At 40.0% G+C, this 16633-nt stretch overlaps 1 protein-coding gene across 1 annotated transcript in view; it reads left to right on the top strand.

Annotated features, from left to right (window-relative positions):
• LOC107714355 (titin-like) overlaps positions 1 to 16633 on the top strand; it is a 137730-nt gene that overhangs the window by 107710 nt on the left and 13387 nt on the right. Inside the window, 29 exon segments of the mRNA XM_016520177.1 lie at positions 133 to 1059; positions 1167 to 1463; positions 1557 to 2144; positions 2233 to 2535; positions 2627 to 2923; positions 3180 to 3467; positions 3588 to 3887; positions 4004 to 4306; positions 4419 to 4724; positions 4824 to 6590; positions 6696 to 6989; positions 7082 to 7366; positions 7479 to 7778; positions 7883 to 9949; positions 10042 to 10344; positions 10436 to 10741; positions 10838 to 11128; positions 11226 to 11522; positions 11612 to 11917; positions 12012 to 12314; positions 12447 to 12728; positions 12845 to 13438; positions 13527 to 13814; positions 13900 to 14199; positions 14299 to 14601; positions 14702 to 15004; positions 15102 to 15686; positions 15780 to 16082; positions 16192 to 16491. Of these exon segments, the coding sequence (XP_016375663.1) occupies positions 133 to 1059; positions 1167 to 1463; positions 1557 to 2144; positions 2233 to 2535; positions 2627 to 2923; positions 3180 to 3467; positions 3588 to 3887; positions 4004 to 4306; positions 4419 to 4724; positions 4824 to 6590; positions 6696 to 6989; positions 7082 to 7366; positions 7479 to 7778; positions 7883 to 9949; positions 10042 to 10344; positions 10436 to 10741; positions 10838 to 11128; positions 11226 to 11522; positions 11612 to 11917; positions 12012 to 12314; positions 12447 to 12728; positions 12845 to 13438; positions 13527 to 13814; positions 13900 to 14199; positions 14299 to 14601; positions 14702 to 15004; positions 15102 to 15686; positions 15780 to 16082; positions 16192 to 16491 (13386 nt within the window).

The following is a 16633-nucleotide window of genomic DNA, read 5'->3' as shown; positions in this document are numbered from 1 at the left end:
GATTGTGGCTATTCAGATGACAAAAAGCAATGAATTCACAGTTTCTGGTCTTACAACTGATGTGGAGTATGTATTTACTGTTAAAGCAATTAACAAAGTATGAGTTTAGAGTTTATGCTGAAAATGCAGCAGGCTTGAGTCTAGCCAGTGACCCATCTCCTTCAGCAAGGGCAGAGGATGAACTTTTGGTACCATCCCCACCAACTAAACCTAAGATTCTGGATCATACCAAGAATTCAATTACTATTGCCTGGAAAAAGCCATTATCTGATGGTGGTGCACAGATCCTTGGATACAGTGTAGAATATAAGAAATCTGAGAATGAGGAATGGATTGTGGCTATTCAGATGACAAAAAGCAATGAATTCACAGTTTCTGGTCTTACAACTGATGTGGAGTATGTATTTACTGTTAAAGCAATTAACAAAGTTGGTGTCAGTGAACAGTCACCTGTCTCTGAGCCACAGTCAGCAACGGAGAGAAAGGAGGAACCTGTATTTGACGTTGACATTGAGATGCGAAAAACTTTAATTGTCAAGCATGGTAATTCATTTACTTTGACGGCTCTGTTTAAAGGAAAGCCAGTACCTTCAGTTACATGGAATAAAGAGGAGGTTGATCTCAAAGCAAGGGCGAGCATAGAAACAACAGAAACATGCACATCTATTACTATTGAGAAAGCAACAAGAAATGACTCTGGACAATACATTGTTACTTTGGACAATGGTGTTGGAACAGCATCTTTGCCAATGGTGGTCAAAGTCCTTGATACCCCTGGACCACCAACTAATGTGAAAATTACAGAAGTCACAGAAGATTCTGCAACAGTTACTTGGGAGCCTCCAGAGAATGATGGAGGAGATGCTGTTAAGGCTTATCATGTTGAGAAACGTGAAGCAAGCAAAAAGGCCTGGGTATGCGTAACAAGCAACTGCCACAGTCTGACATACAAGGTTGAAGACTTGCAAGAAGGTGCAATTTACTATTTTAGAGTCGCTGGAGAAAATGAGTTTGGATCAGGTGTACCTGTTGAAACTAAAGATGGAACCAAGATTACAGGTAAAATCATTTAAATTTTTATTTGTCTGAAAATGAGAAAATAATAGGTTTCAGAACAAATTAATTCATTTTGTGTTTTAAATATGATTTCAACTTTGCACCAACAGAAAAACCAAGTCCACCTGCTAGACTTGGTGTTACTGCGGTAACAAAAAATAGCATCACCATTGCATGGTCAAAACCAGAGTATGATGGTGGAAGCCGAATTACCAGCTACCTCATTGATGCCCTTGAAAAGGGCCAACAGAAGTGGGTTAAATGTGCCACTGTTAAAGCCAACACCCACATAATTAAGGGCCTAAGGGAAAATGCAGAATACTTTTTCAGAGTTCGTGCTGAGAATCACGCTGGACTTAGTGAACCAAAAGAAATGATTATCCCTGTGGTTGTGAAAGATCAACTGGGTGAGTCTTAATTCATTCAATTCATTCCATGTTTATCATATTCAAATAATCTATTAATGTTGTACTTCCATTTCCTTTGAATATTATTTACAGATGCCCCTGAGTTTGATATGAAAAATTTCCCACACAACACTCTTTATGTGAGAGCAGGATCAAATCTTAAATTTGAGCTTCCTCTCTCTGGTAAACCAATGCCAAAAGTCACGATGTCAAGAGGGAATGCTCCAGTTAAGTGCGGCAAGAGATTCAGCTTTGAAGTAACCCCTGAAAGTCTTAATATCAACCTCAAGGAAAGTATTGCAAGTGATGCTGGAAGATATGACATTGTTGCCTCAAACACAAGTGGAACCACCAAGATGTTTGTAAACATACTGGTCCTGGATAGACCAGGTCCTCCCGTTGGACCTATTGAAGTTAGTGATGTGGAAGAGACAAGCTTGTGTCTCAAATGGCTCCCACCTGTGTATGATGGTGGCAGTCCTGTTACAAACTATGTTGTTCTTAAACGTGAAACAAGTACTCCAGCCTGGACAGAAGTGTCATCCACAATTGCAAGAAGCTCAATTAAAGTCACCAAACTTACAAAGGGAGAAGGATACCAGTTCAGGGTTAAAGCTGAGAATCGCTTTGGCATCAGTGATCACGTTGATTCTCATTCAGTTACAGTGAAGCTTCCATACAGTGAGTACCTAGATAATGTACATTCTCAATTGTTTCTAGTTATGTCTGAATTTCTGTTAAACCCCCGCTGGTCTATTGTATTTTTTAGCTATCCCTGGACCACCATCAACACCATGGCTTGGTTATGTGTCAAGGGAGAGCCTCACTGTTTGTTGGAATGAGCCAGTATTAGATGGAGGAAGCCCAGTGGTTGGATACCATGTCCAAATGAAAGAAAGAAGCAGCATTCTTTGGCAGACGGGGAACAAAACAGCAATCCCTGCAACTCAAATTAGAGTGACAAATATATGTCCTGGAATGATTTACGAATTCAAGGTAGCTGCAGAAAATGCAGCTGGTATTGGAAAGTTCAGCAAGACATCAGAAGAAGTGCTAGCAATTGATGCCTGCGGTAAGCTTAAATAATAATCAAAATAATATATAAACTAAGGAGATATGTTGTCAAGTTTCTCTGAATTTCATTTCCAATTGTTTTGTTTTAGAACCACCGGCAAATGTGAGAATTTCTGAGGTTACAAAAAATTCAATTAGCCTTGTATGGCAGAAGCCTCCATTTGATGGTGGAAGCAAAATCACTGGCTACATGGTTGAGCGAAGAGATGCTCCAAATGGCAGATGGACAAAGGCAAACTTTACCAATGTCATTGATACTAACTTCACTGTGTCAGGCTTGACTCAGGATCAGGCATATGAATTAAGGATTTTTGCCAAGAATGCAGTTGGCTCGATCAGCAACCCATCTCTAATTGCAGGACCAGTAACTTGTGTTGACATTTCTGGTAAGTTTATTGCTTCTACTTTGCTAGTTATCTTATATTATCATGTGCAGCAATGATGGGTTTGAGAAGATCAAATACAACCCGATACTAAAAAAACAGACCAGGCCTCTATTTGAGACCGGCCTTTATTTACCCAAACCTGTCGTCACACCAGGCGTTTAAAAGAGACAGGCGTCTATTTGGGACTCGGCTATTATTTGAAGTTTTACGGTATTCACACTTTATTACACACTTTTCTGTTTCCCCCCATTCTTAGGTGCTCCAGTAATTGACCTGCCCCCAGAGTATTTGGATGTTGTGCAATACAAAGCTGGTACATCATTCAAAATCAAAGTGGGAATATTTGCCAAACCCTTGCCAACTATTGAATGGCTTAAAGATGAAAAGGAGTTAGTGTCAAGTGCACAGCTGTCAATTGAGAACACAACTGACTCATCTTCCATCCTCATTAAGGATGCTACTCGTCTTAATACTGGAACCTATGAGCTCAAAATTAAAAATGTGTTTGGCACAGCATCTGCTTGTATCAGAATACAGATTTTAGGTATGTAATCATTTGTGTAATATATATATATATATATATATATATATATATATATATATATATTTCAATGACTTTTTCACCTTTTTATTTCCTCATTTTAAATTTTCATTCTGTAAATAGACAAACCTGGACCTCCAGCTGGACACATTGAATTCAAATCAGTCACTGCTGACAAGATAACAATTGCATGGGAACCAGTGGCTGATGAAGGAGGTGCCAAAGTAACTCATTACATTGTAGAAAAACGAGAGACAAGTAGAGTAGTGTGGTCCACAGTTTCTGAAGCAATGGAAGCACATACTGTCACAGTCCAAAAGTTGGCCAGAGGAAATGAATACATATTCCGTGTCAGAGGTGTTAACAAATTTGGAGCTGGAGATGCTCTGGAGTCTGAGCCTGTAATTGCCAAAAATTCATTCGGTAAGGAGACAGTAACTGAAAGTCTAAATTATTAAACTGTATAATGTATAGTTTTGGTAAACCAGATAATGTAAGATGACAAATGCACTATTCATTAAATCAATTAATTTTTTTAGTTTCTCCTGGACAACCTTCTACACCTGAAGCAACAGATATCACCAGAACATCAATGCAAATTGTTTGGGATAAACCTAGTGTGGATGGTGGTAGCATGGTTACAGGATACTATCTGGAGAGACGTAACAAGAAGAGCCTGCGCTGGGTAAAAGTATACAAGGACCCCATTAGTGACACCAAAGCAAAGGTCCATCATCTCACAGAAGGAAATGAATATCAGTATCGTGTATGTGCAATCAATAAAGCTGGGGAAGGTCCATACTCAGATGTTTCTGACTTCTACAAAGCTGCTGATCCAGTTGGTATGTATTACTGTATAATTTTACTGAAAAGTTAATTTTACTAAATTCATATTTAATTAAGAGTCTAACTGCTTTGACAAAGTTCTAACCAAGCTTTGTCAATTCTCCTAAGACCCACCATGTGAACCAACTAAGCTCAAGGTAGTGGACTCGACTAAAACATCAATTACACTTGGATGGTCAAAGCCAGAGTATGATGGAGGCAGTGAAATCACCAGCTATGTTGTAGAAAAAAGAGTTGGTGAGGATGGGGAGTGGACAGTGATTAGCCATAAGGGAGAAGTGAGAACCACAGAGTATGTTGCCTCAGATCTTAAACCAGATATTGACTACTACTTCCGTGTATCTGCTGTTAACTGTGCTGGACGTGGAGACCCAATAGAAATGGAAGAGGCAGTACAAGCCAAAGACATTCTTGGTATGTATTCATGTTGAAATGCTTGTAATATCTTTGTGTATTTGACAATATTTTCCACTTGTAACAACAGCATAAATAATTTTTATTTTTATTTTGCAGAGGAAGCCCATGTTGATACGGATGTTGCAATGAGAACTCACTACATTGTGAAAGCTGGTAAAGATGTTGAAATCATGGTGCCCCTGAAAGGCAGACCTGCTCCAAGTATCTCTTGGAAGAAGGAAGACCAGAACATTGACAATGATCCTAAATATGACATTCACAACACAGACACGTCATCGTGTCTCATAATTACACAAGTAACTCGAAACGACACTGGTAAATACACCATTAATATATCAAATGGTGTAGGAGAACCAAAGTCCTTAACTGTGTCTGTTAAAGTACAGGACACTCCAGCTGCTTGTAAGAATTTGATCTTAAAAGACGTCACTCGTGGGAAAGTTACACTTTGCTGGGAGTCTCCTCTATTGGATGGTGGTGCTGAAATTACCAATTTTGTTGTTGAGAAAAGAGACTCTTCAAAGCGTACATATGCCTGTGTAACAAATAAGTGCAAAGAAACCACATGCGTAATTGAAGAACTCTCTGAGAAAGCATCATTCTTCTTCCGTGTATTAGCAGAAAATGAGAATGGAGTTGGAGATCCATGTGAAACAGCAGAGCCAGTTAAAGCCACAGAGACACCAGGACCAGTCAAAGACCTTTCTATGAAAGATTCCACAAATACTTCAGTAACACTACAATGGAACAAACCAGATTATGATGGTGGTAGCATTATTACAGACTACATAATTGAAAAGAAACTCCAAGGTCAAGAAGAATGGGCCCCTGCTGGCACAAACAAGCACTGTGAACATGAAGTTACAAAGCTTAAGGAACTCACTGAAATGTTTTTCAGAGTTTGTTCTAAGAATGAAAAGGGTACTAGTGACTTTGTTGAAATCGGATCAATTAAAGTAAAGGACTACATTATCCCACCAGAAGCAAACCTTAAAGAGTATCCTGATGGACAAATCAGTGTACGTCTGGGACACAATGCCCACATTGAATTGCCATACAAGGGTAAACCAAGACCAGCCATTCTTTGGTTAAAGGACAATTTACCACTGAAGGAGAGTGAAAAAATCCGCTTCAAGAAGACTGAAAACAAAGCCACTCTAGTGATAAAAAATGTGGAGAAAGAGAATGGAGGCAAATACACACTTACTCTTGACAACACATTCTTCAGAAAATCATTTCATATACAGGTTATTACCCTTGGACCACCCGCTAAACCTGTTGGACCCATCCGCTTGGATGAGGTCAGAGCAGAAAGTATAGCTATATCTTGGGATGAGCCAAATGATAATGGGGGTGGAGAAATCACTTGTTACACTGTTGAGAAACGTGACACCTCTCAGACAGACTGGAAAATGGCTTGTTCAAATGTGATTGGAACATCATTTAAGGTACCCAATCTGATCAAGGGAATTCAATATCAGTTCAGAGTCTGTGCAGAAAATAGATATGGTGCAAGTGAACCTTTAGTTTCACAAAATGTCATTGCCAAGCATGAGTTCAGACCACCTGGCCCACCAGGCATGCCATTGGTTTACAATGTTACAAATGATGGCATGACTATTCAGTGGGATGCACCTATTTTTGATGGAGGTTGTCCAATCCTTGGGTTTCATGTTGAAAAGAAGGAGAAGAACAGCATAATGTGGCAAAAGGTCAACCTAGTCTTGGTGAAAGAAAGGGAGTACAGGATTCTTGGTCTCATTGAAGGCTTGGAATATCAGTTCAGAGTCTACGCCCAGAATGATGCTGGATACAGTCGCATGAGTGATACATGCAAACCTGTAATGGCTGTTTCTCCAGTTGGTAAGTTCAACTTTAAGACTTATTTTATCACATAGAAATTTCACGTTAGAAATATGACAGTTGACAGTGTCTAAATACTAAATAACATATGTAATTTCATTTCAGATCCTCCTGGTACCCCTGACTATGTTGATGTAACAAGTGAATCAGTTAAACTGAAATGGGAAGCACCCAAGCGTGATGGTGGAAGCAAAATTGTTGCCTATAATGTGGAGAAACGACAGGGCAAAGGACGGTGGTTAAAGAGCAATTTTTCAAATGTGACTGACACAGAATTTACAGTGACTGGTCTTGCTTGCGGTGAACGCTATGAATTTAGAGTCATAGCAAGAAATGCTATCGGTACAGTGAGCCCACCCTCTCAGTCTTCTGGATATGTCTTAGTCAGAGATGAGAGCTGTAAGTACATCCAGTTTATATTGTGTTTGTCGATTTACATGCAGTTTTATGCTGGTCTGTATATGTTAAGTTCATAATCTTATCTCTTTCAGTTGCTCCAAACATTGAGTTTGGACAGGAATACTTTGAGGGAGTGTCTATTAAAGCTGGAGAAAACATCAGGCTAAAAGTAACAATCATTGGAAGACCAACACCAAAAGTTACTTGGTACAGAGATAATATTGAATTAACCAAGAAAATGGTTGATATCACAACAATTTCTGGATCAAGTACCCTCTTTATCAGAGATGCTGACCGTAGTCACCGTGGTCTTTATACTGTGGAAGCCATAAATCCCTCAGGAGCTAAAAAGGAATCAGTGAAAGTTGAAGTCTTTGGTATGAATAATTTTTGTACCTTATCCCTCTTATTTATTAATTCTACACTTTAATCACTATATTTTCTTGAGATTTTTCTTTAACCTATGCTTCTATAATTTCTATCTTTCAGATACACCTGGTGAACCTGTTGGACCAATCACATTCTCAGATATCTCTGAGGGCAAAGTAACACTTTCATGGAATCCACCTGAGAATGATGGCTGTTCTGAGGTCACTCATTACATTGCTGAGAAGCGTGAAACCTCTAAAATTTCATGGGCACTTGTTACGGATGAGTGCTTGGCATGCACGTACATTGCCACCAAACTGATCAAGACAAATGAGTATCAGTTCCGTGTTTCTGCAGTCAATAGGTTTGGTGTTAGCAGACCACTGGATTCAGCTCCCGTGATTGCACAGATGCAATACAGTAAGATGATTAAAAAAATTGAGAAAAATATATTTCAATATAAGCTTATGTAAAGCACTGTAAAAAAAATCTTTCTGTAATTTCTTCCTTTTTCATCCCTGCAGCTGTTCCAGATTCTCCTGGAACTCCAGATGCAACAGATGTTGACGGAGAGAGTATCACAATCAGCTGGGCTCCACCAACACATGATGGTGGAAACCCAATAAAATATTACATTGTGGAAAGACGTGAAAAGAAAACTGGTCGCTGGCTGAAAGTCATAACAAGGAAACCCATTGTTGAGGCTGCACACAGAGTGACTCATCTCACTGAGTATGTGGAATATGAATTCCGTGTGTATGCTGTAAATGATGCTGGAATTGGAGCACCAAGCAACATTTCAATGCCTATTAAATGTGCAGAGCCAACTGAAAAACCTGATGCCCCATCTATTGTCAATGTTACTGACACTACCAATACATCTGTCAGCTTGGAATGGACCAGACCTGCCTATGATGGTGGTATGGAAATCCATGGCTACATTATTGAGATGTGCAAGGGATCTGAACAGGAATGGCACAGAGTCAATGAGGATCTTTGTGCTGTCACAAAATACAATGTCACTGGTTTGGAAACTGGTGCAGAGTACAAGTTCCGTATTTGTGCAGTCAATTCTGTTGGAAAGGGTGAAGCCAAAGAAATACCTGAGTCTGTACAGGCAGTAGGCAGGCTCTTGGCACCAGAAATTGACATAGATGCATCCTTCAAACAGACACATATTGTGAAAAGTGGTGGAAGTGTATGTATCCGTATTGCCTTTAAGGGAAAGCCAACACCTACAGCTTCCTGGACAAAAGTAGATGGAGAACTTGGTGTTATGACAGACATCACCACCACTGAGACAGTCACAGCCTTGACACTGGAAAACTGCACTAGAAATGATACTGGAAAATATACTCTCACTCTTGAGAACAGTAGTGGCAATAAATCTATCACTATTGCAGTCAAAGTGTTGGACACACCTGGTGTACCAGGGGCTCTCTCAATCAAGGAAGTCACAAGAGGAGCTCTCACAATTGCTTGGAAACCTCCTACCAATGACGGTGGCGCACGTGTTCATCATTACATTGTTGAGAAACGTGAGGCAAGACGTCGTACATGGACAGAAGCAGCACCCAAGACCACTCAAACAAGCTTGAGAGTTTCTGATCTCCTGGAAGGTGTACCTTATTTCTTCAGAGTCGTGGCTGAGAATCAGTATGGTCTTGGTGAAGCATATGAAATGCCTGATCCAGTTATTGCCACAGCTGAACCTGCTCCACCAAAGAGAATTGATATCATTGATACAACTGACACATCAGCAACCCTGGTCTGGCTTAAGCCAGAGCATGATGGAGGAAGCCGTATCACAGGCTATTGTGTGGAATCCAAGGCAAAAGATGCAGATAAATGGATTGTTTGTGGTACAACGAAATACCTAAGCCTCGTAATTGAAGGACTTATAGAGAACAGTGAGTATGAATTCCGTGTCAAGGCAAAGAATGATTCTGGGTTCAGTATGCCAAGAGAAGCTTTCTCCTCAGTCATCATTAAAGAGCCACGAATTGAACCTACTGCTGATCTCAGTGGTATCACCAACCAACTCATTACTAGCAGGATTGGCGAATCTTTTGAGATTGATGTTCCAATTAGTGGAAGACCAGCTCCAAAGGTATCCTGGAAGCTTGAGGAAATGAGGCTGAAAGAAACTGACAGGGTTTCAATCAAAACTACCAAAAACAGGACCACTCTCACAGTTAAAGATTGCATGAGAGGTGATGGAGGCAGATATTTCCTCACTCTTGAGAATGTCACTGGGTCAAAGACTTTCACTGTCACTGTCAATGTTATTGGCAGACCAAGCCCCCCAGAGGGCCCAATTGAGATTTCCTCGATTACATCAGAGTCATGCGTACTGTCATGGAATCTACCTGAGGATGACGGTGGAACAGACATCACTAACTACATTGTTGAGAAGCGTGAATCTGGCTCCACTGCTTGGCAGCTTATTAACTCAAGTGTAAAGCACACTTCTTTCCATATTTCCCATCTTACTAAATACATGCAGTATACTTTCCGTATCTGTGCTGAAAACCGTTTTGGTGTGAGCAAACCAACAGAGTCTGAGACGATTGTTGCAGAGCATCCATTTGGTATGTAATAGCTTATAAGAAATTAGCATTTTTGAGATACTGTATAAATGATAAAATATCAAATATTTTATTACATGTTTTCATTTTCACAGTTCCTCCAGGCTCTCCAACAAGACCAGAAGTGTTCACTGTAACCGCCAACAGCATGAGCATTCGTTGGGAGGAACCGTACCATGATGGTGGCAGCAAAGTCACTGGATACTGGATTGAAAAGAAGGAGCGTAACACAATTCTCTGGGTGAGAGAAAACAAGATTCCCTGCTTTGAATGCTACTACAAGGTGGAAGGCCTTGTTGAGGGTCTTGAATACCAGTTCAGAGTGTATGCAATGAATAGCGCTGGCCTCAGCAAAGCAAGCGAAGCATCAAAGAGAGCTGTGGCTCAAAATCCAGTTGGTAAGTACATCACAATCAAAAAGTAATTCATACCAGTCTAGATCAGCAAAAACAATACTTATATGTGTTCTTTGATGATACAAATTTATAGATCCTACGGGAAAACCAGAGGTTACAAATGTATCAAGATCAACAGTCTCAATCAAATGGTCTGTGCCCCTAAACGATGGTGGAAGCCCAATCACAGGCTACATTGTTGAGCGCAAGCCATATACTGTCACTGGAGATGGTCGCTGGCTTAAGTGTAACTACACTAATGTTACTAACACAAATTTCACTATCACTGCACTGGGAGAAGGAGAGGAATATGAATTCCGTGTAATTGCCAAAAATGCAAATGGAGTGTTGAGCCTGCCATCAGTTTCAACAGGACCAGTGACCTGCAAAGCAGAATACAGTATGTATCATACATGGTTCTTTAACTAAAGACGTAAAACTAATATTTTATATTAATGAGAACCTAAATACTATTGACAACTCAATTATTTTGCAGTTCCTCCTAAAGCAGAGCTGGACAGCAAACTCCTTGTGGACACAGTTATAATTAGAGCTGGATCTGATCTGGTGCTGGATGCTGCTGTTGGTGGTAAGCCTGAGCCTAAAGTCAGCTGGTCCAAGGGTACAAAAGAGCTAGAGCTTTGTGAGAAATATGCTCTCCAGTACTCAAGTACACGTGCTCTGGCAATCATCAAGTTCTGTGACAGAGATGACACTGGGAAGTATGTTCTGACAGTTAGAAATGCAAGTGGAACAAAAACTGCTGAGGTCAATGTTAAAGTGCTTGGTAAGTGTGCTAAACATACAGCGATAACATAAATGAACGGTATCTTCAGTCCCAAATATGTTGTCCATTCATACGATAATCTTTCATCTTTTTCAAGATACACCTGGTCCCTGTCAGGAGATTATAGTCAGCAATGTCTCGGAGGAAAAATGCACAGTGTCTTGGAAAGAGCCACCGGAGGATGGTGGTGACCCCATCACACATTACATTGTTGAAAGAAGGGATACCAATAGACTTAACTGGGTTATCATTGAGGCTGAATGCAAAGCCCTAACATGTGCAATTAAAAGACTTTTCAAGAACAATGAATATATCTTCCGTGTGAGAGGTGTGAACAAGTATGGATCTGGTGTGGCAGTACAGTCTACCCCCATCTTTGCCAGAAACTCATTCAGTAAGTGCCATGATTAATATTAAAAACATTAGCTGAGCTATTTTTCAGTGTTACATGTTACAATATTGCAACTTCATTTCCAACTACAGCTGTCCCATCACCCCCTGGAACACCAGAAATCCTTGCAGTTGGAAAAGACTATGCAACGATTGAGTGGCTGAAGCCTGAGAGCGATGGTGGCAGTGAAGTCACAAACTACTTGATTGAGTTCCGTGAAAGAAAGAGTGTAAGATGGATCAAGGTTAACAGAGATTCTATTCTCAAGGAGACATCCTTCAAAGTCACTGGTCTCCATGAAAGCAACATTTACCAGTTCCGCATTACAGCCATGAATGCAGCTGGTGATAGTGAACCTAGTGAAGTGTCAATGTATGCAGTATGTAGAGTACCAACAGGTATGTTTCTGAAACAACCTCATTGTTAAAAATGTAACGTGTATATTACTTTAGTAACAACTGTTTACCTTATAATGTGAAATCCCTATTTTAGGCACTCCAGATCCACCTTCAATTCCAAGGGTTACAGACACACACAAAGATAGTATTAGCCTTGCCTGGACACGACCAGTTGAAGATGGAGGTGCAGATGTTATTGGTTACGTTCTTGAGATGCAAGAAGCTGGTGCAGAGGAATGGACAAAAGTGCATGAAAAGAATCTTAGGGTGACAGAACACACAGTTGCAGGTCTTTCTGCTGGCAAAAAATACTGTTTCAGAGTTGCAGCAGTCAATGTAAATGGAATGGGTGATTTCAGTGATCCTTGTGCAGAGACTGAGCCTGTGGAAAGAACTGGTATGTTCACACAAATTCCATATTGTTATATGCTGTCAAAGTTTTATATGTACAAATGCAAGAAAGAAGTTATGTCCAATATCTTTGTAAGTATCTTCTCTATTAAACTCTCTTGTTTATTATTTATTCCAGAAATTCCTGACCTTGAGCTGTCTGATGAACTGACAAAGACAATTTGTCTGAGAGCAGGAAGTTCTCTGCGGCTCCATGTTACTGTTACTGGTAGACCAATCCCAACTGTAACCTGGACCAAACCCGGTGTGGACCTCCAAAATCGTGGCTTTATTGAAGTGACAAATACTGCTACAACTCTCATTATTGACAAGGTGCACCGCTATGATGCTGGTAGATATACAATTGAAGCTTCAAATTCAGCTGGGAAGAAGGATGCAAGCATTCTTGTGAAAATCTATGGTATATTTATTTAAATATATTTTTTATCATATTAAATCATGCAAATTATTTATAGTGCATATAACAACATATCATGAAATGATGTCTAACCAGCCTGTTTATGAATTCTTTCTCAGATACACCTGGTCCAACTGGTCCAATTAAGATAAAAGAGCTTACAAAAGATTTTGCTCATATTACTTGGGATGCTCCTGAGGTTGATGGTGGAGCACCTGTCAATAATTACATCATTGAAAGACGAGAGGCATCAATGAGAGCATACAAAACTGTCACATCCAAATGCAGCAAGACATCATACAAAATAACTGGTCTGACAGAAGGAATGCTGTATTATTTCAGAGTCTTACCAGAGAATATCTATGGTATTGGTGAACCTTGTGAGACAAGCGATGTTGTGTTGGTGTGCGAAGTTCCACTTCCACCAGCCAAGCTTGAAGTTGTAGATGTAACCAAATCCAGTGTATCACTTGCCTGGGAGAAACCTTTACATGATGGAGGCAGCAGAATCACTGGCTACATTGTTGAGGCTTGTAAAGCTGGTACTGACAAGTGGATGAAGGTGGCAACTTTGAAACTTACAGACTTTGAGTTCACTATCATGTCACTTAATGAGAATGAGCAGTACTTCTTCAGGGTACGTGCTGTCAACAGCAGAGGAGCTGGTGAGCCAAAAGAAATTGTTACAGCTGTGACAGTTCAAGATCAAAGAGGTATGTATTACGATATTAACAAAAAATACAAGATGCTGTCATTTGTTTGTCATGTCTCACTGTTTATGCCTTTTTTTCCCTCTTTCAGTCATGCCAAAGGTTGATCTATCAGCTATTCCACAGAAGACGATAAGTGTTTTGGCAGGCAAACCCCTTGAGCTTGACTTACCAATTATAGGAAGACCACCACCAGTTTGTTCTTGGTTCTTCAATGACAATAGGTTAAAGATTGTGGAGCGTGTGAAGATAAAGTCAACTGGAAAATTCTCTAAATTAACTATTCTTGACACTACCATTGATGACAGTGGAGTGTATACTCTTGAGGTAAAAAACATAACAGGAGTAACTACTGAAAACATCAAAGTCATAATTCTTTGTAAGTACCGACTCCCTGCATGAAAATAGATATTTTAAAATGGTTGAGTTTTAATATTAATCATAAACCTCTTCTCTCTCTGTAGCCAAACCTGATGAGCCTCAAGGACCCATCCGATTTGATGAAATTGATGCAACATCAGTCACAATAAGCTGGGATCCACCTATGAGAGATGGTGGTGCACCAATTAGCAACTATGTTGTTGAACAACGTGATGCTCATCGTCCAGGATGGGTACCTGTATCGGAATCAGTTACCAGACCAACATTCAAATTTGACAGGTTGACAGAGGGCGATGAATATGTGTTCCGTGTCGCAGCAACCAATCGCTATGGCACTGGGGATTACTTACAGTCAGAAATCGTAATGTGCAAGAGCTCCAAATGTAAGAAATTTTTTTTTTTAATCATATACTGTGTATATATATATACTGTATATATATATTCTAGACCTACTTGATCACAATTTCCAATTGTTGTTACAGCCATTCCCGGGCCGCCTGGAAGACCCATTGTATTTGATGTATCACGTGATGGCATGACTGTTGCATGGGAGCAACCAGATGAGGATGGAGGCTTAGAGGTGTCTGGCTACATTATTGAACGCAAGGAGGTCAGATCTGATAGGTGGATCCGTGCTAATAAAAATCCAGTGACAATGACAAGATACAGATCCACTGGATTAATTGATGGCCTGGAATATGAACACAGAGTGACAGCCATCAATGCTCGTGGTGTCAGCAAACCTAGCCTTCTTTCTAAACCAGCAGTAGCAACTGATCCAGTTGGTAAGCAAAATTTTACTATTAATACATTTTTGTGTGTACAAATTGAATTTTGGTAAATTCAATTATTATCACTTATTAAACAATTACATAACCCCTACAGATCCACCAGGGTCACCTCAAAACCCACGAGTCACAGATACCACAAAATCGTCTGTGTCTTTGGCCTGGAGTCCTCCAGATGAGGAGGGTGGTGCTAAGGTTACAGGCTATCTAATTGAGATGCAAAAGGTTGGATCAGTAACCTGGTTGAAATGCAACGCTACACCTTCACTGATCTGTGAATATACCTTGACACAAATGCCACAAGGAGAAGAATTTAAATTCCGTGTTATGGCTTGCAATGCTGGTGGACCAGGTGAACCAGCTGAAGTACCAGGTGTTGTGACTATAACAGAGATGCTTGGTAAGATCTTATGACCCTGTCATAAACTCCCTGTAGATATACGTGTGAAATTCTATATGTCTGGAATAATTTAATGATTGGAAATGTGCTGTTTCAGATCCTCCAAGTTATGATCTTGAGGCAAAATACAAAGATGTCCTTGTAGTCAGATCCGGAGGAGTAATCAAACTTTCAGTACCCATCAAAGGCAAACCTGCTCCTACCTGCAAATGGACGAAGGATGGATCAGAGGTGACCAACCGTGCAATGATTGCTTCCAATGAAGATGTATCAGAGCTGGTAATCAAACAAGCTGAAAGGTCTGATTCTGGCGTTTACTATCTCCATCTGGAAAACAAGTGTGGCAAAAAGATGCTTCCTATAAAGGTCAAGGTTATTGGCCGCCCATCTGTACCTGAAGGCCCTCTTAGATTTGATGATATACAAGCACATTCTGTAAGAGTGAGCTGGAAACCACCAACAGAAGATGGTGGTTCTGAAATTGTTGGCTACATTGTGGAGAGACGTGAAGTAACAAAAGCAGCTTGGTACACTGTTGACTCACGAGTGGTTGACACATCCCTTGTGGTTAAGGGACTACAAGAAAATGTTGAATACCACTTCAAGGTGACAGCAGAGAACCAGTTTGGAATAAGCAACTCCCTGAAATCAGAGACAACTGTTGTACCAAAGACTCCCATTTGTAAGTGCTTGTCAGTGGTTTCATTTCCAGGCATTGCATGTTTGTTATTAAACATAAAAACATTTTCTTTCATTTTTTGTTATTAATATTTAGGTGTCCCAGAGGCTTCAGGCACTCCACCAGAAATTATGGATGTTACTAAGAATTCTGCTGCTTTGGCTTGGACTAAACCCAAAGATGATGGTGGATCTCGCATTACTGGTTACTTTATTGAGTACAAAGAAGTGTCGTCTGAAAAGTGGATTCGTCATGAGACAAAGATTACCTCAACAATGTATACTCTTAGTCAGCTCTCTACTGATGCTGAGTATCAGTTCCGTGTTATTGCTATGAATGACATTGGAGAGAGTGTACCAGGACCTGCATCAGATTCAGTAATATGCAAAGATCCCTTTGGTATGACCTCATTCTTAATTTTCTCTGTTCATTAATTGATTTAAAATTGATGTCTTGATTTAATAAAAAGAAAAAAAATAACACTCTATTGCGCTCTTGATTTATTTAGATAAACCAAGCCAGCCAGGAGAAATTGACACTATGACTGTTACCAAAGACTACATTACAATTAACTGGGAGGCTCCAGCATGTGATGGTGGAAAACCAGTTCTTGGCTACTGGATTGAATACCGAAAGTCTGGAGAGAGTGCTTGGAAGAAATGCAATAAGGAGCGCACAAAGGACAAACAATACACACAGGGTGGTCTACAAGAGGCAACTGAATATGAATTCAGAGTATTTGCTGAAAATGAAACCGGAATTAGCAGACCACGCAGAACAGCAACTGGCATCAAAACTAAACTGGGTGGTATGTACTGTATGGTTTGAAATAACATAAGTATTATTGTATGTATTGTATGTATTTGTCAGTACAATAATATTAACAAATATTTATCCCAGTGCATTTTAGAGGAGAAATTTATTTGACTAAAATGAACCTCACTATAGCT

This window comes from Sinocyclocheilus rhinocerous, unplaced genomic scaffold (genome assembly GCF_001515625.1).
Source record: "Sinocyclocheilus rhinocerous isolate Xijiao unplaced genomic scaffold, SAMN03320098_v1.1 scaffold449, whole genome shotgun sequence".
In the NCBI taxonomy this organism is placed as follows: domain Eukaryota; kingdom Metazoa; phylum Chordata; class Actinopteri; order Cypriniformes; family Cyprinidae; genus Sinocyclocheilus; species Sinocyclocheilus rhinocerous.
Note: the sequence above shows the minus strand (reverse complement) of the source record. Positions and strands in the feature narration are given on the sequence as shown.